The sequence below is a fragment of the Brienomyrus brachyistius genome, unplaced genomic scaffold (assembly GCF_023856365.1).
Source record: "Brienomyrus brachyistius isolate T26 unplaced genomic scaffold, BBRACH_0.4 scaffold152, whole genome shotgun sequence".
Lineage (NCBI taxonomy): Eukaryota > Metazoa > Chordata > Actinopteri > Osteoglossiformes > Mormyridae > Brienomyrus > Brienomyrus brachyistius.
The window spans coordinates 47,606-72,067 of record NW_026042427.1 but is presented as its reverse complement, the minus strand read 5'-3'; the positions used below and the strand labels follow the sequence as shown (position 1 = coordinate 72,067).

General features: G+C 44.6%; 1 protein-coding gene across 5 annotated transcripts in view; it reads left to right on the top strand.

Annotated features, from left to right (window-relative positions):
- Positions 1–24,462, top strand: part of agbl4 (AGBL carboxypeptidase 4) — a 298,733-nt gene that overhangs the window by 227,604 nt on the left and 46,667 nt on the right. Inside the window, exons 6-7 of one of the 5 annotated variants that reach the window (XR_007388912.1) lie at positions 15,319–16,061; positions 16,202–19,171. Coding sequence is in view for 2 of the 5 variants with exons in the window: in XM_049005140.1 (XP_048861097.1) it covers positions 15,319–15,519 (201 nt within the window). In the remaining 3 variants the exon portion in view is untranslated. Of the gene's footprint in view, positions 1–15,318; positions 19,172–24,462 lie in introns of those variants that run through there. The other 4 variants (XR_007388913.1, XR_007388911.1, XM_049005141.1 and 1 more) reach the window with 4 other exon arrangements.

Here is a 24,462-nt window from a genome sequence, read left to right as displayed (position 1 = left end):
ACAGTTTCCCCTCGGGCTTTAACCCGGAAGTAACAGAAGAAGCTTGGAGCGTAGCAGAGGACATACAGCACGTACGAAATGTACAGCACTGAAAAGCTGTCCAATTCACTGCTCACCTAAAGGGTGCGTTGCCACTGCACTAGGTACCAAACTTTTGGTACTTCAATAAGGTACCAAAAGCACAGTACTTCAAAGTGTTGGTTTTCCACTGCCGTAAAAACTGGCACTGGTGCCGAATGACATCATAAGGTGAGGTAAGTTATTTTGTACTGAATTCGAAAAATGGCTGTAGCAGGACTGGATGATGTGCAATATTAATACCAATGTCACATGTTATGTACATCCAATTCTTACATCGCTAGTCAGCTAGATTAGTCAGCTTTTTCTTACTTTCAATTTGGTACAGATATCATAGCGCAGGGTGTTTATGGCCTGTTGAAACATTTTTACTGTCATAGGAAATTAAAACCTAGCAAAATTAGCAATTTTAATGATTATTCCTTTTCACGATTATCTAGCATATGTTTAAAGTTCATGCATGACATTCGTTCTCCAAGACAATTGTAATCATTTTCATCCTTGCTGTTTAAATCATACCTCAATATTTATTCCTCATACAACAAAATCACATTGCAATATTTCCAATTTTCCAATACCATGCTGTCATAATGTATTATACAAAATACTTTATTTCTTGTTATGCTATTCTGATCTTGTTGTATCTGTTTTTCTGACTAGATCGCAATTAAAGCATTTTTAGTTTTTTTATTGCAGTCACACATTTTTATAAAGTTGAGTTTCCCTTATGAGGACCGCAAAAAATAGTTCCCACAACTTGAATACAGTATAACAAGTTTTTATCACATTGTGGGGACATTGGTCCCCATCATGTAATATATACATGACCCACTCACACACACACAGACACACACACACACTCACAGCATCGACAGCATTTGAGCCCCCACTCTAGAGGTGTGAGGCGATTGTGTTACTCACTGAGGCACCGCGCCTGCCAAATCATAAAGATTAAAGACAAAAACCATTAGAGTTTATATACAGCAGCACCTTGTAATTATGTCTGGTTTAAAGTTAAAGACCTTAAATGGATACCTAAAACGTCTGGTAAAGGGTCTCCACAGGCATTCCATACAAGGACCTGTTAGATTCACTAGCGACCTTCCTCATCCACATTTCGTGTAATGCAGCTGATGGTGGTGCCCAGTGAATACACAGGTCTATGGGTAATTAGGTCCATAATTACCTCTGTGTTATTAATCATGCTGATTGCCCCCCCCCCCCGTCCCACCTATTCCCCGCTTGCCTGACACTGGAGGACCGCTGACTTCTGCGGGATTGTCTTCAGGCTTGCGTGAGGGGAGTTCTGCTTGCTATCCGGGCATTCGTGTGGCCCACGTGCTTAATGCCGTGCATGAGCAGGCAGTGAAACGGAGAGCCTGGCTGATGTTAGAGACGTCAGGGTGACTGGGGGGGGAGCCTGGGAGAAGCTGGCTTGCTTTTATTCTGCAGGGGCCGCAGTCCTCGGCCACACGACCGGCATGCGGGGGGGGGGGGGGGGGCTTGTGGGTGACTGTACAGTTACACTGAACTCCGCCGCCAGCAGAGGTGTGACCTTATGGTTCTGATGAAGGCTGTTGCACGCATTGTGTCACATTCCACCCCCTTCTTCTGTTCTCTTCTGTTTATCTGCATTCAGTGTAGAGATGTGATCCTGGCAGGCTATCTGCTACCCGCCACTCCCCGTCATGCCCGAGCTCCGCCGTCGCTCCGCTTCCGTACGTGCTGAGTGCATCCATGCCGCTGACGGAAACAGGGCGGGGCCCTGGCGGGGTTGTTGTTTTTGTTGTTGGCTGGAAGAGAGGAGAGCTGCCATGGGCACGCTGAGGCAGGAACACGCTGGGACCGCGCGACGCTGAGGCTCCTGCACCTTCGGCTAATATGATTTGCCCGAGCTATTGATACACTGAAGACGCTCCAGCCCCTCCTCCCTGACTTCCAATTTCCACGCTAACTCAATTAGCATCTCGTCAATAATGCTCAGCATTTCATTTTGCTGCTTTAATTAACAAATTCAATTTGCTCAAACCGCTGTGAAAACAAATTAAAAGCGTGCAGAATTGAAGCCTGCAGCTCCGTGGATGTGGCTAAGGTGATTACAGATGCGTCAAATTACTATTTTCTTGTTTATTCTATCTGGGGAGGGTAAAAGAAAAAGCACATCGATTATAATGCCTCTGTTTGGAAGAGTCGAAGGGTGAGGCTTCTTGGGCAATGTACCTATAACCCTTGTTGGTACTGAAACCACAGTAACCAGAGCCCCCTGGAGCACGGTCTGCTACCACGTTTACCTTTACTGCCACAGTTAAAATGGTGATGTTTTCCAGAATATTCTTAATCCCCCACTGAAGTTCATCTGTGGGTGTGCTTTAACCAAATGGTGTACATGGGGGCCTTCAAGGCAACCAGACTCATTCTCATGTAGACATAGGAATTAAATTCGTACTGAGTCTACGTGGCAATGACCATAGTGCCAAATTAATGATAAGAATAGCACCATATACAAACACTTAGCATGCACATGCACATGAGATGCACTGGAGACTGGGGCTTGGGAAATAGAGTGTCAGGGAGACACTTGTAGCAGGATTGTTGTGTTATTAGCTTTTGTTGTGGAGCTTGTTCTGTGCTTCAGCACTGAATGAGTTCCTAAACATGGCAGACATTCTTAACCCTAACCCTAACCCCAATCCACTCGCGTTACATGAATTTTACACTGTGGTATTTAATAGCAGCAGTTAAGATTGGAGACGTCATTCAAGGGTTGCACTGCAGGCCTGCCCTGCACAGTCTTGCTATGTTCACCTCTGGAAGCTGCTGATTAGTCCAGTGAGATACACTGAGTAAATGGCCCACAGGTAAACGGAACTCTGAGACTTAAATGTGGGACGGATGGTAACGATGAGGGAAACGCTGCTGGGAGTCGACTGTGTGACACTGCGAATTCACTCACGCTTCATAAAGAAGGCTTGAATTGGGTTGCACCTCTGAGGAGCGTGGCTAGCTCCAATGAACCCAGCTGTGATCACATCAGCATTTTGTTTGTTTTGACCCTGTTAGAAATGGGAGGAGACGTCGGCTGGCGAGTGACAGACCGTCATGCCTCTGTTTGCGGGGGACCGCTTTTTGATAGGCGTCACGCCTAATCAACCCTGAAATGTCTGCCCCTATGTTTTAAGCAACCCATCCTCAAATATGTGACAGCCTGCAGGGTGTAATCCCCTCGACTTTGTACAGCTGCCATGTTAATCATCCATCCATTCTTCTTCCAACCACTTACCCTGGTGAGGATCACCTGGAGCCCACCCAGGTAGCATGGGGCACAAGGCTGGGGTACAGCCTAGACAGGATGCCAGTCCATGTTAATCATAAGCAGTTTATCTCTTATTCCATGCTTGACCTTTCCTTGCTATAAGCAACAAAGAGCCATTCAAAAACCTGCATTAAACTCAGCTTTTAAAGAATCCTACATTTGTGCCTTCCAGTCCTGGTCCTGTTTTATTTGTTTAGTTTTTTAAAAATGGAACACTAGGTGATATGACTGCTCTAGACTCAGGGGCTTAGTTGCTTAGTGGCTGGCATGTGCCTTAAGCTCCATATGATTTGAGTGACCACTTCTCTGGCCATCGGAAAGGTACTGTAGTGACTTGGTGCAAGGGTGAACTAATCTTTTCAAACTGAAACTCTTAGATCCCAGAGCAGTTTACTGTGGGTGAATCAACACGTCACCATCTGCGCTCTTTTTCTCAGTCGGTGTAAAGCAGAGTGCGGAATTCTCCAGTCCCATCTCATGTATTCATCAGAAACATACCATACCTGTCCTCTACTGACACTTTCTACATGTGTGCCTTTTAAAGCTTCTTATGTTTATATTCTGTTTCCTTTTTTTAGCAGTTAGTTGGAGCTTATTTTTATTTTTATTGTTAATAAAAATTTATTTATTAAATATTATTTATATTGTTATTTATGCTTTGTGCAGGCATCGGAAAGGAACGGAAGGGCTTGAGGGATTGTACACATGGTCTGTATGTCTATCACACTAATTATCGTGCTTTTTAATTATTGCCAGGGGCGGCATACAGTGGAAAGCCAGCTATACTTGGCTTAGCAGCAAACTTATTCCCATACCTAAACTAATGTGCAACATCAAAAGGTTTTCCACATGTAAATCCTTGTGATGTAGCTAATAAGCTTTAGCCTTGTGAGTGATTATGTTAAAACTAGGCATTTACAGTTAAAATTATACAGCACTATCCCCCAAACCGTCCGTATCATGAACATCTAGACTGGACTATTACCATATTACTGCCTTCTGTAGATAGCAATCTGCCTATGTTTTACTCTTCTTTCCTGTGCTACTGAATATCTAATTGTCTATTTATTCTTGATTTATTTCTGTGGTGCACTTCTTGGTACTGGGTGTTTCTGAGCCCATAAGCATTCCTGATCACTTCTCGCACATCACCAGTAAACCATCTTGAATGCTGAATCTTGGTGCTTCGCTCCAGTTGTCCACGGAGAGGGATTCCCCGGCTCTTCCAGTGGTGACACCCCCTGTGTTGTTGTCCATCAACTTCTGCGACTCCCTGCCGGGCTACAGCGCAAACAGGAAATATTTGCCTCCTGTACTACCAGCAGATTGTTCCTGATTGATTACTAGTGTGCTTCTTCTGATTACCCAGTAGCACCAATTTTTTTGGTATTTGCTGGTCTTTCCAACTCAGTCGTGTGACTAAACAGTCGCAGTGCGTTATGCGTCTTAATCAGAATGAACCAACATGGCAGCCCAACATTTCTTTTTCTTCAGTCTTTAACTTGTCACCCACTGAAAGTTCTCATAACCCAACTGAACATGACAGATACTAGCCGTCTTGTAGCCCTCATCACAGTTTCTGAGTTCCCGCTGCCAAAGACATGCTTTGTCATTTCTAACCAGGTCAGTGGTGTCAATTCAGACAGTAAATTAGTGGAAGATACAGAGTGGAAAGGATATCAAAGGCTTTGTAATTTATTAAACTTGAAAGCACATCTGGCCTGTGATTTCCTGTACTGTTTTCTAATAACCATACGCTGAAAGCAGCAAAATCCAGGGTTTGTAGACAATATATAACAATGTTCAGACCAGCTGCTCATTAAACCGACTAGAACAAAGGAGTTTTGTTTGTTGAGCAGTCATTAATTGTTCCTTTTGATAAATACCAAGTTGCTTACCAAGTTAGTGTGCTTTATCAATAAAGGGTCACTTAGCATTCAATGGTCAGCTGCTCAAGCTGTGAGGAAGCGATGGGTGCAGTCTCAGTGCTCTTAATTCATCGAGCTTCATGCAGTCAGTACAGTGTCTTAGCTTCTTCTCCAAGTCAGAGCACTCAGTCATTGTCATTCAGTGACCATGGAGTTCAATGGTTGTCATTTTTCAGTGTTTTGGATTTAACTAAACAGATAAGGTGTATGTCCTTCCTGAGGAGACTCCTTTCTCGTTTTTTTAACTTGCATACTACTGTCAGATGAAAGTCTATACTGTTCCTAAAGGCATGTAGGGTGGAATTTCTTATAATAGGTTTCCTGTAAGCCTTTGCAGATATGAGAAGGTTTGTCTGACTCTTTCTGTATATCTGATGGAGCTGGTGGGCCTTGAGTTGAGTACCAGAGTTGTGGTCAAGTATAGAGACTCAAAGCATTCCCATTCAGGCAGAAATCGGCCTGCCCATGACAGAATGATGACTGAAAGGATCCTTTGAGCCGACTTAGCTGCCCTTTTAATTGGCCTTTATGAATATTTAATGAGATCAAGATGAAATTCAATCATGGCTTTTAACTGCTGAAACGGAAAATCTCCTCTGTTGGGAAGGTGAGTGGGAGAGCCGCATCATTAGATTTCTCTGGTCGAATGTCTGAGGTTTGCAGGGGAAGGCTTCCTGTCCTGACTTGGGTTAGTGTAGCAGTCTCTGTAGGCCCCGTCCCAGGCTAAAGCATTCTGTTTCTTTCCTTATTTTTATCCAAGGGCTCTTGGTCACTTTGCAAAACCTCCCTCATTTGGACTTAATGGGTCTGTCAGACCTTCATGTCCTCAGCAAGCAGAAGGTTAATAAACAGCAGCAGTGGTGACAGCTTCTCATGGGATGGCTGGCAATAAATACAAGCTTAGTTTTTGTAATCTTTTGCAGAGATTTTAAGCAAGGGTTGCTCTCACGCAGTTTCCATTATATTTGATTACGTGTTAAATATGTTCAAGGTCAACAATATGACGTTACCAGACTGCATGTATGTTGGTAACCAAATGGAAGACCACAATAACGGGATGTGAAGACACTTTAATGATGCTACCTAAAACTCATCATCTACAAATCTTCTCCCATAAAATCTAACTGCCTCACTCTAAGTAATATATGCTCATTGATGCTGAGAAATGCTATGTGTGATCATTTCTCATTTATAGCTACATCTGTGCTATGCTAACAAAAAAGGAATCATATGTGTTTGAACAATGCAAGTACCTTTACTGAAGGACCAGCATATCAGCATCAAAACATGGTGTGTTCAGAATTATATTTATTCCGTTTTTATCATTTACATCAGTGTTCCCACTCTGGTCCCACAGACAGTCCACGTTGTTTGCTCTGGAGCTGGGAGGGAGCAAAAATGTGGACTGTCTGTGGGTTCCCGGGAACTGGATTGGGAAACACTGCTGTGCCCTGTGGATGTTTCCGGGAGGATGTCGGCTGTGACTAGTCAGGGTGCATGCATGCCTTTTTGCTTTTCTGTGTGTTTTGCAGATTGTTTAAAAAGCTTAAAGCTGAAACATGCTCTTTTGAATATGGTACAGTGGCAGTACTATGAGACACACATTTTTTACTTACAAATAAGGGCCAATTCATGGCTAAAAACGTATGCACAGGAGTGACTACAGGACTCACAGTGGCTGCTGGTGAAAGGTTTTGGAGTTAGAGGTAGATTCATGCCTGCCTGCCAGATGAAAGCAGGTTCCCTGCCTCAGCGAGAGGGGCACTGAGTCGGAACCATACAGTAGAAGACTGCGTCGGATCAGGCCACAGGAGCCCCGCAGAGCCTCTTGGGATCAAATGGTATGAATGCAGAAACGCCAGCTCGCTCACACTGGCGAGCAAGAGCTGCAATTCCGGCCCGCTCTTCCGGAGCAGGGGAGGAAGGGCCTGGGATTGTCTCCAGGACCGCTGGCGTGCTTCTGGAAAGCGATGCCTGGTAAATATGAGTCAGCCTGTTGAGTCACCTTCCTCCTGACCTCCCCTAGACACGAACACCCCACAACAATGATGCAGCGCTGGGAGGGGTGTGTCCTCACGATACCAGCAAGGACAGTTCATCCATGGGCAGATATGGAGGCTGGAGTCAGGCAGCTTCCTGCTCGATTTCTATACCTCACTTGGGAGACAGTGCTGTGCAGAAGGGCCATCCTGGCCAGGGTTTCACAGTATCTCCTCAGAGATGAGGAATAAGCTGAGTGTACATGCCTGGCCTTTACTCTGTGTCTGCCACTCTAACCAGGCTTTATTCATTTTTGATAATCTAATCATTCGGTTTTGTCTAACATCAATAACCATCTATATATGAAAATTGATATTAGCAAAACCTCAGGTTGATCCTCTAATACTGATTGACGTAACAGCTCTGAATGGAATTAAAACTTTTTTTTCCTCCGATGATAATCATCAGCAAATATGAAAAGTAAATTCAGGAAAAATATTGCAAGTGGACTGGGGTAGGTGTGCATTAATATTTAATTGAGTCATAAAAGTGAGGTTTAGTAAATAAATGGGCTCTGTGGAGACTTTTAAGATTAAGGTTTTACAGTCGACTCCGATCTGCAGCCTGCTTCTGTTAATTACAGGCGTGCAGCTTTTCACCTGCGTCTCCATAAACCATAAATACGAAGTTAGGGATCTAATGTATAAAAAATGGCTTCAGAGGAGAAAGTTTGCCCATTTTTTATATAATATCTTGGTGAACCCTTACTCCAAAAATGCCTTAAGATTAAGTATATCATACAAAAATTGGCATGTTATTGGGTAACCATTCAGTTTGTGAGCTGTGTTTATCCATTGCGTTTAAACCATAGCTTCGCTTTCGGATCTGTTTATTCCTCCTCACCTACTGGTGCCGATCTATGATCCGTCTGTATGTGACAGTCGACAAAACTGGGGTAGCTGGAGTTCACCTGAACAACTTTCACCTTAGCTGTGCATCAAGTTCATCGTGGAAGCTGATAATGTCATCAGCAGCTGGCCGAGTTGACACAGAGACGCGTGCGCACGCGGACGCAGGCACACACACAAAGGAGGTGCTAAAACCTTATGACATGGACATCCACACTGGTCCGTCTCACAGAGATTTTCTTTCTTTTTTGGTAGGTACTACTTTTGGCTACATTTGATGAAGATTAATGCAATTCTATTTTCTGCTCAGGATTGCTCTCTCTCTCTCTCTCTTTCTCTCCGCCTTTATCTCCAGCTCTCTGTCCCTCTCCCTTTCCCTCTGTCTCTATTCCTAGGAAACACTAAGAATCTTATCCATGTAATGACTGACAACACCAGTGTGTTAGCACACTGTAATTCCCTAATTCAAAGTAGATTAATTGTCACAGGATACAAGCAATGTCGTACCAGATTGGGCCAGGCTAAGACACACTATTACAACTTATTATTTACGCTGCTTCTGGTGGTAGAAACTTGCCCAGTGGTACTAACATGGGGGTGGGGTAGGTATAGATTTGAATGAATGGGTACAAATGATGTTGTTAATCTTGTCATAATGTGTACAGGTACATCCATCCATAACTGTTGTGCTCTTAGGATCATGGGGGGTTGGGGGGTTGGACCCTGAAGGCATAGAACAGGGCCACCTCAAGGACACACAGACATTCATACACTGTAGAAACATAATTGTACAGGTGTATTAACCTTGTATATAGCAAATATAATGCAGTTGATGTTATACCAGTGTTAATGAGCATTAGCTTGTTTTATTAGAGCAGTCTCTGGTATTACTCACAGCCTGTGGTCACTTTATTAGGTGCTTCTGGCCAGCACCATTTCGGGCCCCTTTCGGTCTGCATTAGCCCTTCCAGTATAGGCGAGCTGCGTGCTCAGAGGAGCCTCTCTGCACACCACTGCTGTGCTCAGCTGTTACTTTTCCACTTGTGCTCCTCCTGCTGACTTTAACAAGCCTGGCCATTCTCCCCTGACCTCTCTCATTACCGGGGGGGGGTTACACCCACAGAAATGGCACTGACCGGATGTTTTAGCTCATCGCAGCATTCTCCGTAAACTATACACACTGCAGCGTGTGAACATCCCAAGAAGGTGGCCGTTTCTGGGACACTGGAGGCTCCATGTTCTGTACCACCGACCACAGCAGAACCTCCTGACCTTGTCTGTCTGCTGCATGTACTCAGTTACAGACTCATGAATTGCTGCCTGTAGGAACAGACTGTTTGTGTTAGAAGTAAGTATACCTATTAAACCAGTCACTGAGTGTAGTCATTTCTATATTTTTACCACATAGTTATTACATTGGTATAATGTGATGCAAATACTAAGAATGCAAAACCACTTAGTATTGTACAAGGGAATGTGCTTTCTGCTGGTATCGTTCTGCCGACGGCTCAAATTAATATGAAATATGGACCAGAAGTGCAGTTCTGTTAGTTTGCTGCACATTTATGTAGGAGCAGATACTGTACACGCCCCGGTGACCCGTAAATAAACTGATAATGTTGCACTTCGTGTTTTTGTGGCTGCTGTTGTTTGGAACCTCTTCCGGTTGTGGCTGCAGTTATATTTTAGTAGCGTGTGGTGTGCCGTGATTTTCAGGTGGGCGTGTTTCTCCTGTGCTTGGGTGACATACCCCTGGTTCTGAGAGATCTATCGGGCTGTGCTTTCCTGGAGCACTCATGCACTTCCTCTCTAAATTCTGCAATGCAACAGTTTTAGTGACTCTGGAGGGCACTGGGGCCTGTCTTGCATTTCAGTATGTAGGATTTAAGATGGCCAGTAGAGGGCGATATTAGTGACACTAAATTACCATATCCGTTCCATGCAGATCTAACCGCTCATGGAATTGTGGTCACGCTGATCCTGACCAGACCTAATGAAAGCTTGCCTGGCTGCACCACAGAGGCGATTCAATCTTTTCAATCATGTGCAACCAGACAGGCAGCACTTCAGCTGAGCTGCCTGTCTTTAAATTGCGAGTGGAAATCCACGGCAAGGCCAAGACATCCACTGGCGAACTGTGACGGAGAGTGGCCTCCTTCCAGCCGTGGTCCTGTGACTCTGATGGCTGAGTGCTGCCCACTGAGTCACCATTAATATCGTGACACACTATGCTTGTAAAAAATCACCCCTTTGCACTGCCCATGGTGATGCGGTCTAACGAAACAGCAAGACAGCTAATGTTCTTTAAGAAAGCAGAAGTAGCACTGGCCACAGGGAATTAGCCAAGTCACAGACATCTATCTGATCACAGTCCCTTCAGAGCAGTTAAATTAGATTTAAATAAGACTTTTATTCTGTTTTAATTTATACTAGCATAGCTAGAAGGCTGACATTTTCTAGAGCATTTTGGATCAAACAACTTGAGTATGCTAACCCTTTTCTTTTAGCTGATTTTTAACATGAGATTAGCTACATTGAATAATACAGACGTGGACAAATTTGTTGGTACCCTTCCCCAAAAGAGGAAAACACAACAATCTCTGAATTAAGTTGGCAAAAGTTTAATGGCATCTTATTGTTTATTCCATAAATAACACAAATCAGACTTTGCTTTTGATTATTAATTTAGTTGAATATTTTGTATAATTAAATAAATGAAAATGGCATAGACAAATAAAATTTCTAGCACCACCTTTTGCAGTAGTCTCTGCCAACAAGCGATGTCTGTACTTCAGAATGAGGCGTCTGCATTTGCCAGCAGGTAGTCTGGCCCACTCTTCCTGAGCAAACCGCTCAAGCTGTCTCAGGTTTGAAGGAGGCGTCTCCAAACTGCAATTTTCAGATCTTTCCATACATGTCCAATAGGATTAAGATCTGGGCTCATGGAGGCCATTTAAGAATAATCCCATGTTTTTTCCTCAGCCTATCTTGAGTGCTTTTAGCTGCATGTTTTGGGTCATTATCCTGTTTGAGGACCCATGTGGCTCAGGCTGATCTTTCTGACACTGAGCAGTATGTTTGGCTCCCGGATGCCTTGGTTGTCTTGAGGCTTCATTGTGTTCTGCACAGATCCAAGGTTCCCAGTGCCAGATGCAGCACAGCAGCCCCAAAACAAACCCCAACCCTCCATGTGTCACAGTAGGTATGATGGTCTTTTCTGACTGGTCACAAAGCTTCAGTTCTGTCTCCTCCGTCCAAAGCACATTCTCCTAGAAACTTGCCAACATGCATTTTGGTGAATTCCACTCTGGCTTTTTGTGTTTTTCTGTCAGTAGTGGAGCCCTCCTGGGTCTTCATCCATGGAGCCCATAATTGTTCAAAATGTGACGGATGGTGCGATCAGAAGGTGACGTCCCTTGACCTTGGAGCTCAGCTTGGATGGTTTTGGACGGTTTCCTTGGCTCTTTTTCGACCATCCACACTGTCCTTCTGATCATCCTGAGGTTGCATTTCCTCTTGCGTCCACGTCCTAGGAGGTTGGCTACAGTCCCATGAAACTTATACTTTTTAATAATATTGGCAACTGGTCACATGAAGCTGCTTGGAGATGGTCTAATAGCCGTTACCTTTAACACTGTTATCTATAATCCTCATTCTGAGCTCCTCAGACAGCTCTCTCCTTTGCTCTCCCTGGTCCATGTTCAGTGTGGTGACACTGTGATACCAAACAACACAGAAGCACATTCTTTCCCTTTAAATAGGCTGAATGGCTGATGAAAAGCTTGAAGGCACCTGTGATACTAATTAAGCTTCAAAACTTTGAAACATGACTATGATGCAAGGATAAATAGTATCTTTATGGGTATTAACTAATCTGTTCATACTATTTTAGCATTTCTTTGGAAAATAAACAACAAATCATTTCTTTTCACAATTTTATCAGTTTCCTCTATCACATACTAAAGGCATGCAGGTATACATTAGACAATTTAATCACTTTTCAGGTGAGATGAAGCATTGATTCATTGAGCTGTAAGGGTACCAACAAGTTTGTCTGCGTCTGTACATAGTGATTCACTGGGTCGCGCTGTTACCTCCGTGGTTCAAACCCACTGTTTCTGTGTGTGGAGTTTCCATGTTCTCCATGTGTCTGTGAGGCTTTACTCCTGCAGGCTGAAAAAACAGGTGGCTAGGAGAATTTCAGAACTACCCATTGGTGTGAGTGTCTGCCCTGCGACAGACTGGCCCATATATAAATAATATATTAAATATACTAACAAAAAGCAGAGGTCCTTAACTCTCAGTAATCCCCATGACAGGGATATCAGTGGATCATTGGTTGTAGGGCTGCCACTAACCACTATTTTTCTTGATTAATCTATCGACGATTTTATTGATTGGTCGATTAATCTAAACAGTTAATTTCCTCCAGAAAATGACCTTGACCATTTAATATAAGTAAATTTTATTTTGACAATAACAAACTGTATGCCATTGCAGGGCTTTAGATAATGTATGCCGGCTTTTCAGCACTATATGAACATTATTTTCGCCCACGATTCAATAAGCAGATTAGTAGTATGCCTAAATATATTAATGAGAGGTGTATTGTGATGCCCAAAAGTTAGTGATCTGTATAAATTTAGCGTATCTTCATGCATATTAAATTTGGTTAGCGAAGCACGCCACATGCGACACAATTGATAAGCCCTGGAGTCATGATGAAGGAAGGGGCAGATCAGCAGCCACAAGGGCCACAGGAGGAGGTACTGTGGTAAAGGGGGGGCACAATCATGCAGTGCTTAGCACTGTCGCCTCACACCTCTGGGACCTGGGTTCTGTGTGTGGAGTTTACCGGTTCTACCCCGTCATTGTGGGGTTTCCTCCAGCTACTCCAGTTTCCCTGCGTGGCCCAAACCCATGCAGAGGTTTATTGAAGTTATGAAACTGCCCATGTGTGTTAGTGTGCCCTGCGATGGGCTGGTGCCCCATCCTGGGCTGTTCCCTGCCTTGGGCCCATAGACCCCAGACGCCCCTGAGACCCTGACCAGGATAAGCAGTCACAGAAAATGAAAGGGTGGATACTGTGGTAAAAAGATGTTGGTGGTGTGGCGGTACTTTTCGCAGATTAAAGTCTGACACGTTTGAATTTTTTTTGTAAATATGGTTTTCATTTTTATTCCGATTCGCAAATTATTTTCTGTTATTTAGCGTCTATTTTTTGTTTATTTTAGTTTGCCATAACGACACTGGTCCCAAGCCCAATGCGCATGAACGCACACTGGCACCGTCAATCCAAGCAGATTGTAGCCTAAACATTCTCACAAACACTTATTCAATGGAGATTCCAAGGTAGCAGGCAGACAACTTCATGGCTTTATTAATGAGTGTATTTAGCAGCTACAGGGACGATATTAAAGATATTAAAAAGTGCTCCATACTAATGGTAATTTATTAAATATGAATAGACAACATGGTCGTTTTGCCTTCTCTGGAGGTCTAGAATAGCCCCTGTGTGTTCCCTCTTCCACAGCTCATACTTAACGCTCGTCCGCCCCGGTATGGCGTCTCACTTTGCACAGTGTAATGCCGCCTTTTTATTCAGCGATAATTTGAACTACTCCCATAAAGACATAGGAAAACATTCGTTATAATGAACTGAAACATTTTAGATATCATAAAAGGTAATTTTATTGAAATTATTTTAAAAATGTCTTGATTTTTGGCTCTAACTGGTTATGACATGAACCTGAGGACCTTAGTGTTCACCTTAGTGATTTCCAAACCACCTTAAACAAACATATTTGCGAGTAATTGTCATTATAAGTCATGTTTCATATTATTGTCACACTGGGCTTTAGACTCCTTTAGCAATAGGATTTCTCTTTGTATGCTTGAAAAGTGTGGCCAGTGTGTGCTTCACAGGGCAACCCGTTTGTACGCTATACTGTATATATGTAGCCATGTATCATAGCTGCACATATAATGAGGTAGTTGACTGATTTATACATTTATTCATGTGGTATCCATTTTATATCTGTATTCTTAATGAGGAGCTCTGAAATAGAAATGCCAAGGAATGCCTGAGAGTGCTTATGTATTTCATTTTTCTTGTGTGGACTTACATTAAGAGAAATTGCTGTTATTATGGTCTTAGGAAAAACCACAGGGCTCTCCAGCAGAACGGCAGGCAGGTGGCGGCGAGTGGGTCTGGGGCCTGCAGCAGGAGTGCTGTCACAGTGACCTCTGCTGCTCAGCCCCTGCCCAGCGCCGGGGACCCCGCTCACGTCCGCCTGCCTGCACCGAGGTGCCCTTCATCAGCTCTACCGTCTCCTCTCAATAGAGCCCACCATGTCCTTTTTTGCCAAAACCGCCCAGTAACCGCCTGCTTATTGATCGCAATCCGCGGGCCCCGCTGGATTCGGCTTACAGGAGCTCAGATGGGAAGCCGGAAAGGCAGACATCAGCGGGGAGGAAAAAAGGAGCGTGAGCTGATATGTGAAAATGTAGAGAGAGAGGAGAGCCTCTGCACTTCAAATAGTGTGGTGCGTGATTTTGTTCCTCGGGGATGTTGAGATCAAGAGGGAGAAGGTGTTGATTAATGTAACGCTTGGGAGTCTACAGCACCGCCGTGGGGTTAAAGAGGGGGCGGGGTGCCACTTCCAGCTGCACTCCAAGCCGGAGGTGCGAGGTGTCACATTGGCAAACTCACAGACGCCCTCCGTTACTGAGTAGGGCAGTCCCGAGCATGATGAAACAGGCTAAAGTGGCGAGGCTGAGGCTTTCATGGCACAAGCGAACCAAGGCATATGCTGTCGTTAACACTAGGGGGCAGACTGTCTGAACTGGGCCTTTGATGATACGGATACCCAGTCCTTGGAAGGTCACGTGTCGTACACATGCAAGTCTTATATAAAGAAAATAGAGAGCATCCATGTGTTGAATAGGTCCGGCAGCACTTTAAAAGCACTCATAAGGAAATAAGCAGGAGGACAGTAGTGTTGCATTGAGCTGGTAGGCAGCATTCAGCATGGTGTCTATGCCTTTATGAAAAATCCAGGCCCATGTCCATTACACAGGCAGACTCACATCTCTTCTCCTTGACTTTCAGCAACAGCGTCGCCTGGACCTGCTGACCATCACCAGCCCGGGTGAGTCTCCTCTCTCTTCGTCACACCCAAGTGTAGCACCGGGCTGGAATACCGCTGCTGTCTCCGTGCGGTCTCTGCTGCGGTGGGGGCGAGTGGGGGGTGCTCCCACAGGGAGCAGTGCCGTGGGGAGGCGGTCCTGCCTTCAGAAGAGAGCTGGGTGACAGCGCAGAGCGTAGAGTGGTGTGGGGGAAGCAGATGGGTGAGCAGGAATGGGTACAGCAGCCATATGTCTGCAATATGGGGATGGTGCTATGTGCTTTGATTAAAGCGATGTTTATGTGCGGCACGTGGCCGCCGCTGATTTCCCAGCTTTACGCGGCATCTGTCACCAGGCCGGCAAGGGAGGCGGCACTGACCTTCACAAGGTGAATGGCCATGTTTGGCCTGTGGGAGTCTTCTCAAGCCCCACTGCCATCACTTTCCTGTCTTCCCCTCAGAATCTCACCTGGTTAGACTGGTGTAAAGTCAGAGTAAACACAGTACACATTACCACGTTCCTGATTAATGCCAGCGCACGTGTCTCAGCTCCCCGTTTACTCCCTGAACCAGGGTGTGCAACAAAACACTATGAGTAGTGAATAAGTATCGTGCTACCTCTGTCCTCACAGAGAGGGTGTAGGAGCTCTAAGGGAGGTCACTGAGTTTCCTGTCAGGGTGTGGTTACCTGTAACCCCTCAGAGAGGGGGTGGGACCTCTGAGGGAGGTCACTGAGCCCCCTGTCAGGGTGTGGTTACCTGTAACCCCTCAGAGAGGGGGTGGGACCTCTGAGGGAGGTCACTGAGCCCCCTGTCAGGGTGTGGTTACCTGTAACCCCTCAGAGAGGGGGTGGGACCTCTGAGGGAGGTCACTGAGCCCCCTGTCAGGATGTGGTTACCTGTAACCCTGCAGAGAGGGGGTGGGACCTCTGAGGGAGGTCACTGAGCCCCCTGTCAGGGTGTGGGTACCTGTAACCCCACAGAGAGGGTGCATGAAGGGATGCATAAAGAGCATGATGAGTTCAGGCAGGAGCAGGACCCGGGTGTGGGTGGCCCCCGGATCAGCGGTGCTGGGTCCCTCATTAGCCCTGCTCTGTGGAGTGCTCCCCCTCCGGACTGCTCTCCTCTATTCCTCCTTTTTAATTGGACACTTGAGCAAAGTGATGCGCATCTGGTTCTGCTGAAGCCTGACATTTCGGACCACTGACCTTTCCAGGCTTGGCACGGCTAAATAATGATTAGCTCTGGTCATTGTTGTACCACTGTGGTGCACACAGGCAGAGGGGCGTGTGCAGGATGAAGGGGGAGAAGATAAAAGCAACATAAAATATACACACGCACTGCACATTCTATACATGTGTAACAGGAGATAAAGAATATAAAAACTGCGTGAATGCACACACACACACAGACATACATATACATACACAACCTCAGTATATGTGTGTTTGGAGGAGTAAGAGATAAAACTAGATTTGAGTGTGTGTGTGTGTGTGTGTGTGTGTGTGTGCGTATACATATATATATATATATGAAAAGTACGCACACACTGTTTGTGTATGTGTGTGGAACAGAAGGTACAGAAGATAATTCCTTTGTGTACATGTGTAATGGTATATATACACACACTCTCTGTGTATATGGGTGTGTAACCGGGTGAGCAGATGAAGGACTGAGCAGGGAGTTACAGGGCTATCACAAGAAGAAAATTGGGTGCAGACGTTCTTTGGAAACCCCTGTCGATGTATCGATTTGAATGCCCTTTTCATATCACCGGACAGCGGCCGACATTGTGCTCATCAAATTAACTTTACTTTGCTGTTTAGGACCTTTTCCCACTGTAACTTTTCCTTTCACTGAAAAAAAGGTCAATTGCATTCATGATACTGGGATAGATGTGAGAGGAACAATGAGATAATAGACAACCTTCAAAACACCTCCAGTAGGGAGGCTGTCCCTCATCAAGCCTCTGGGGGCAGTGAGCGCCACCATCTTGGCATTCTGGGTATTATGAGGCCCGCAGGATAAAGGGGCAGCACTTGGCTTTTCCCCCATTACAGGCCAGACATCCCAGGCAGCGACCAGACCCTTTTGACAAGCTCTAGGAATGTTTTAATTAGGAGGCCAAAATGTTAACGCGTGAAGCTTTCCTTTCAAGCAACAAAAACCAGGTTACGCGTAGCAGAGTATGGATGTGATCTTAAAAAACCTGTTAAAGGAGAATAGCGGGACTGTCCAATCAGAAAGAAGGAGGCCACGTGATTTGGCTTTGCATGGGTACAGCAGTGATGACAGGAAAATATATGCTGTCTAGAATGACGAAAGAGAACATCGAAGGAACTTTAATAAGAAGCAAAAAAGGCCATGTAGGCTGCCCTCCTGCATTAACAGGGCAGGCAGGGCGGCAAGTGGACATTTCACTTCTCACTAGATTCTGACTAACCTGGATCCTTACGACGTACCGCATCACCCAACTAACCTAAAATAGCTCTGTGACCTGCGTGGTAAACAGAAGTGAGTAGCAGTGCTGTTCCTTCTGCTCCTTCCAGTCTCTCCCTATTGTATATATATGCTTTCTCTACTACACAAAGAATAGCTCAGTCATAACGTCTGTTCATCACACAGCTCATCAGATGATTTCTTTTCACCGTGTACGTAACGGACATAGAGTATAACTAAGTGTGTGTGTTCGTTTGGGTCTTCCTGTGACGATTTCCGGGAATGCGAAGGGCAGTGCTGCGTCTGTGTGGCCTGGCCTTTGCCCGGCTGGGTTACATGCCCACACTGTGTTAGCTGGTTCTTTCTGTGGTCCTTACCTAAGGTCCAGCACAGGTTTCGTTCCCGTATGTATTTCCCCATACTGAAGCCAAAATGGCTCTTTCTTGTTTTCGTTCCGCTTTGGTTACTTGACAAACCTGTACCCAAATGAAGTCCCCACAACATTCTTCCATTTGTATGTCACATGCTTCCTTTCTGAGAAACGTTTTCCAATGTGGAGTCTCTCTCATCTCCTCAATGATGGGGGGCAGAGCTTCCTGCTGCAGAATAGGGGCGTTTGGTCTCCAGGTGTCCCTCCATGGGTCTCTGCCTGGGACCGCGGACGGTTGCACCACATCCCGACTGGCACTCGCACCGGGGAGCCACACCGCTGCTGTGCAACCAGGGAAGAGCCTCCAAGCTCAGACAAGAGAGAGAGAGTCACGGAGGGGACATTATTTATAAAAGACTATCAGGGGTTTGTAAAACGAGCAGCTGTGAAAACAACACTTCCTATTATTACCCTAATTATATCCTTTCTCTTCGAATTTGCATATTTTATCTCCCCACACTTCATTATTGGTGACTCTGTTATCAGTCTAGTGTTAAAAAAACAAACACCGAAATGGGGTAAGATGGAGAGAAAAAGCCGCGGCTCGTCTAGGCACTCTAAAAAGGCACTGTTCCAGTTGATTTTTTAGGAACATACACAGGAACAGCACTAAATACGCATGGACGTGCTAATGAATTAAGAATAGGCATGATAATTCTGCAGACATGGAGCAAAGGAGGGCTACGATTGGAAGAAATGCTGAAAAAATATGTGCCATGTAAGTGCTATTTAGAAACATGTCTCTATCCCACCCTGAAGTTCTGGGGCAACGTTTGCTACCTCGTGGAAATTATCATTTAAGATTATGACTTTATTAGTCCTAGGTTGATCTTAATGCAAAGTGTTTGTGTGTTCGTAAGGCAAAAGGTGTAACAGAACTATGCTGAATTGCTTCAGTAAACCAAAAAATGTATATGAATTTCAGTATGTGGTTTTTCTTTCTAATAAAAGGTATCTGTTGAGCTGGGATTTATGTGACTCCCCCTGGCTTTTGAGGAGTGTGTGACACATCTTGTTAAAAACCATTAACAGAACATTTGCCCCAGCTGCCTTGGAGTTCGGTTTATTACCGGGGACAGTGCATGTAATAGATGCTGCAGTGCATGTGATGGATGTTGCAGTGCATGCACATGGCAGTGGGCTTTTGTCAGCCTTTCTGTCCACTTGGCACTGCACAGAAGGTAATTGTGAAGTTGTGTTTCCCAGCCCAGATGAATGGAACTACTTGCAGCTGCTTGGTGTTGATAGGACTGGGTGGTGGGCAGGCCTTCTTTCGAGGGTCATACAGGAGCCTGCCGTTTTAGCTCAGCTTTTTTGGGGAGCCTTTCTGAGTGCCTCTATGGAGCTGTGCAGCGCCTGCTTATCGCATGATTTTTGTTTGTGTTCGGTCCCTCGAGGAGTTTACCCACCAGAATACTCTGTGGCAAACTTTTCCTTCGCATCGCAATGTAAACCCACTAAAACAAAGACAAACAACATTATGTTTGTTTTAATATGTCAACTTGAGGGAAATCAGTTTAAACTGTAAAATATTTAATTTCTTTAGCACTTTTACATTTATTTTGACCAAAGAAACATAGGGTCAGCCAGCGTCCCTTAAGGGTCTTGCTCTAACGCCAAACAATAATCTGGTTGCTCTGCCAGGCAAGAGATTCAAACCCACAACCTTGGGCACAGATCCATTGGCACAGCTTCAACATCTATACTTACACATACTTACTGTCACAGACTTACAACCTATGCTACTTGCAACAACTCACACATACAACTGAATAAAAAAAAACTAAATCATGTGAATGTAAGGGGGTAGAAAGGGGGAGGGATATGGAACTCTGAGGAAATGGAACAATCCATCCACACCTACCTTCCCAGCTTGGCAAAACTAGTGTTGTTATGTGATTGTTAGGGTTGGGCTGGTCCTGAATATCGGTTTTGAGATCGGAGATCGGATCGAATCGAAATGGAATACAAAAGAAAGTCACTGAGATCTCCAATCCCTACTGTGTGCCACACGATAGATGCCGCAGGAAAGCACTATACTGCCTGGCAGCGCGACCATCCCAGACTCGCACGTATCTCCCAGTGCCACTCTCACACCAAAAAGTCAGTGCGATTATCCCATTCAGACATACGTACGGCCTGTCTGTCGGAATGAATCCCAGTCGTAAGTCGGGAACAGTCTGGGTGTCACTTTTTGGCTGATGATTTTGTTTTTTTCTGCTGCACTGTATTAGTGTAATCTTAAAAAGATAAATGAGATACTAAGATAAAAAAAGAGATATCAAAGCCAGACTGCTTCACAAAAAAGTTCACAAGAAGGTGATATTAAGAATGGACTTCAGTGGTGGTAAACAGATGTCAGGATTTATTTACACAATCTCTTGTTTCATGGCCATTATTCAGTTCCCAGTGATGGTAACAGTTTTGTTTCTGCTAAGTAGTTCATTTTTAACAGAGATACTCAGCTATGACTCAGAAGATCCTCTTTCAGGCTGACAGTTTGCAGCAATGGAACTGAAATTGAAGGATAATAATAATAATAATAAATGGAAATCTTTATGCTGTTCGGTGTTGTGTGCTAAGCTGCTGTTGTGAAACCAGGGTCCTTCTCAAAGCCGCTCAAGTGTTACAGCATTACAGTCTTACTCCTTGGTTTAGTCATGATCTCTCCATTCCAGCTGGTTCCCATGCAGTACATTCAGGCCAATTTCTACCATTTACACGGTTTTCATTAGAAATTTTGCTTTAGAAGCAAAACTGTCTTTTTCCGGTCAAAGATCCAAGGACAATTTTACGAGATTCTCCTTGGGAATCTATACGTTTGTACAAGATCTCATCTTAGGATATTCAAGTTTTACTAGCACATTTGGATGCACTTGGAAAAAATGTAAGAATGGATAGATAAAAAAAAAATCTTATAGGCCATCCCATTACCTTTTATAGAGCCAAAATTAAGACGAAGAGTATCCCTTCTTCTAAACCAGTGTCCCTATTTCAGGGAGGGAACAGTAAGGCTTGGTGTTTTATGTCAGATTCTCTGTTCTGGGACAGCATTCAGAGGGGAGTATATGATCCGAACCATCAATAATCAATACAGTACGCCCTAGTAACCCAATAAACCTTTCCTGAAACATGATCGGCCCTGGTGGGGAGCAGCTTTTTGTTCTTTACAGAAGTGACCAATGCCCCATGTGGCATCACTGAAAAAGCACTACAGGGTGGTGGCAGTGGTTGGGGGGGGGAGAGGGGTGATACCTCTTTAAATATTTCATCACGGACTTACACAGTATAGTTGGCTCTGTATTCTTGCTGTACTTTTGTTAGCGTGTCTACAGGCTAACCACGTGAGTAATTCATGTCCACTCTCTCTTTAGTGTCCTCTGTACATGTCTGTATCAGCTTCGGGCTTTTTTACTTATTTAGGATCCAACAATTAAGAGAATAAATAATTACACATATATAACACAGATCATTTTGGTGACATTTAAAGTAAAAAAAGTAATTAAAACTTACTGTCACATATCCTAACAGTAATTCCTAACTATTTTGGCTCCAAATAGTAGTCGTTGAGTCCCTGGTATATATGTGCACAATTTTAAAGCCATTTCAGCCTCATGTCCAAACAGCCCTGCTGTCCCCACTATAGTCTCATCATTTGCATCATAAGCCCTGGTTTCCTGCACAGCCATCTCTGTAGGTCACGCCAAGCCAACAGATGCACCTGTACCAGCATCCGTCTGTCTAAGGCAGCAGAACAGGTGGCCAGCTGCGATTGGCTGTCGCTCACATTAACGCATCCCCCAGCGGTAGAGCCCCCTAATTTGCCAAATTTCTCATCCTTTTAAAAGCAAACGTTGCTCACCGAGGTATATAAAAAATGGTAATTTTATCACTTGCTTGCTTTTTAAAATTCAAGTCACAAGAGCGTGACGTACGTCTCACCAGTCTATGCCCATCAGCAACATCATTTTTGCCCTTTCCTCTCATCTGTTCTAATGCAGGGTAATGTGTCACCAGTTAAGATAGATGAGGGAGGCGGCATCTTTCTAATTGGAAGTACATGATGTCTGACCCAGGAGTAACAAAGGGGTCCGTAAAGCCAGAGCCTCCAAAACTGTCTTGGGACTGCGTCCACTCCGACATTTCTGGTCATGTCTGCCTCTGAACTTGGATGCCTCCCTCCATCTCCGTCGTCTCTGTCCCTGTCTGCCTCTGAACTTGGATGCCTCCCTCCATCTCCGTCGTCTCTGTCCCTGTCTGCCTCTGAACTTGGATGCCTCCTTCCATCTCCGTCGTCTCTGTCCCTGTCTGCCTCTGAACTTGGATGCCTCCCTCCATCTCCGTCGTCTCTGTCCGTGTCTGCCTCTGAACTTGGATGCCTCCCTCCATCTCCGTCGTCTCTGTCTGTGTCTGCCTCTGAACTTGGATGCCTCCTTCCATCTCCGTCGTCGCTGTCTGTGTCTGCCTCTGAACTTGGATGCCTCCCTCCATCTCTGTCGTCTCTGTCCATGTCTGCCTCTGAACTTGGATGCCTCCCTCCATCTCTGTTGTCTCTGCCCATGTCTGCCTCAACACAGATACTTCCCACCATCTCCGACAGGAAATCAGATTCAAACTGTGTGGGGTCATAGTGGTGATGATTCAGTTATCTCCATTAATTCAACAAACCTCTGATCAGCACTTAATAAACTAGTCCTGCCACCATAACCCTTAATTGTGGCTTTGATTAATTGCCAAACTATAATTAACCAAATTATGTATTTGAGAGTATGAATTAGTAAACTTAATAAGGAGGATGAGGCAGTTGTCAGACAGGAAATGCTGTTGAAACGACACCACGATGATGTAAGAATCATCAGGACGTTTTGGCTAAACCAGATTCGGACATGTGAAAAGACTGGCCAGTGGATGGTAGATATAGGTTGATTAACTATGATCCTGCCATTGGGTGGAGCAGCCTGCCACTCTGGTTTCCTGTGGCATTTGGCCAATTAGATCTCATTCCCGATGACCCTTGGCAGCCCCTGAGTTTATGAGTAACAAAGCCTGCTTGAAGGACCTGCTTGTCCACTGAGCACTGGGCTGCCTTCAGCCATATATCATGTCTGGTGTAATTTATCACATGACTGCCTTGGACGTGATGGGTTTCTCTGTGTGTGAATGCTGCGTTTGGGCAGTGCTGCTCGTAACAACTCACTTTACACTGAAACTTGGGAAAGGTGGATCCGAACAAAAATCATGGCTGCATTCATTATGTGTTTGTTTGTATATTTTTGCTTTTTTATTAAAAGCACACATATTTTACTTATATTTGTTTTACTATTTTTGTATAGTCAGCTCAAAGCATTCATACTTCATTACAGCAGATATGCCCTTCTGCTGTTCTTCCAGTGCATTGCTGTTTGCATTTATTTTTATTTAGTGCTAAGATTAATAATCTCGTGATAATTAAATACTTTTAGCTCCAAAGTTTACAACTTTTTCTGTAGTAAGCAGTTATCTACTTTATGGAAATATCCATCCATCCAGTTTCTGACTGCTTACCCTGGTCAGGCTGGCAGGGGGTCGGGAGGGTATAACCAGGCAAAGTAGGGAGCTTTTCCCCCACACTTTCCAGAAATACTAAAAGTATGATACTTCAAATTGTTGGTTTTCCACTGGTGTTAAGACTGGTACCGGCGCTGAATGAAATCACGCAAGGTGGAGTACTTTGTACTGAATTGGAAAAATGCCGGTAATATATTATAGGGAGGAATGATGTTAATACCAACGTTGCATGTTATGCGCATGCAATTCTCACATTGCTAGTCAGATAGATTAAAGATCAGGCTTTTTCTTACTTTCAATTCTGTATGGACATTATAGCCCCGGGAGTTTAAGTTTCGCTAAAACATTTTGACTCTGTCATAGGGGGAAAAAAAGCTTATCAAGGTTTGTATTTTAAGCATTATATTTTTTAAGATTATCTAGTATATGTTTAAAAATCAGTTTAAAGTTTACCTCCACTGCTTTTGCATGAGCGCTGTACTGTATACGTTCTCCAAGACAATCATTTTCGTCCTTGCTGTGTAAATCACAGGGACGGCATGGTGGTGCAGAGGTTAGCACTGTTGCCTCATGCATCTGCCCCAGGATTCGAGTCTCCGCCAGGGTACCATGTGTGGAGTTTGCATGTTCTCCCCATGTCGTCGTGGGGATTCCTCCAGATTCTCCAGTCCAAAACCATGCCGAGACTTATTGGAGTTGCCCATAGGTATGCA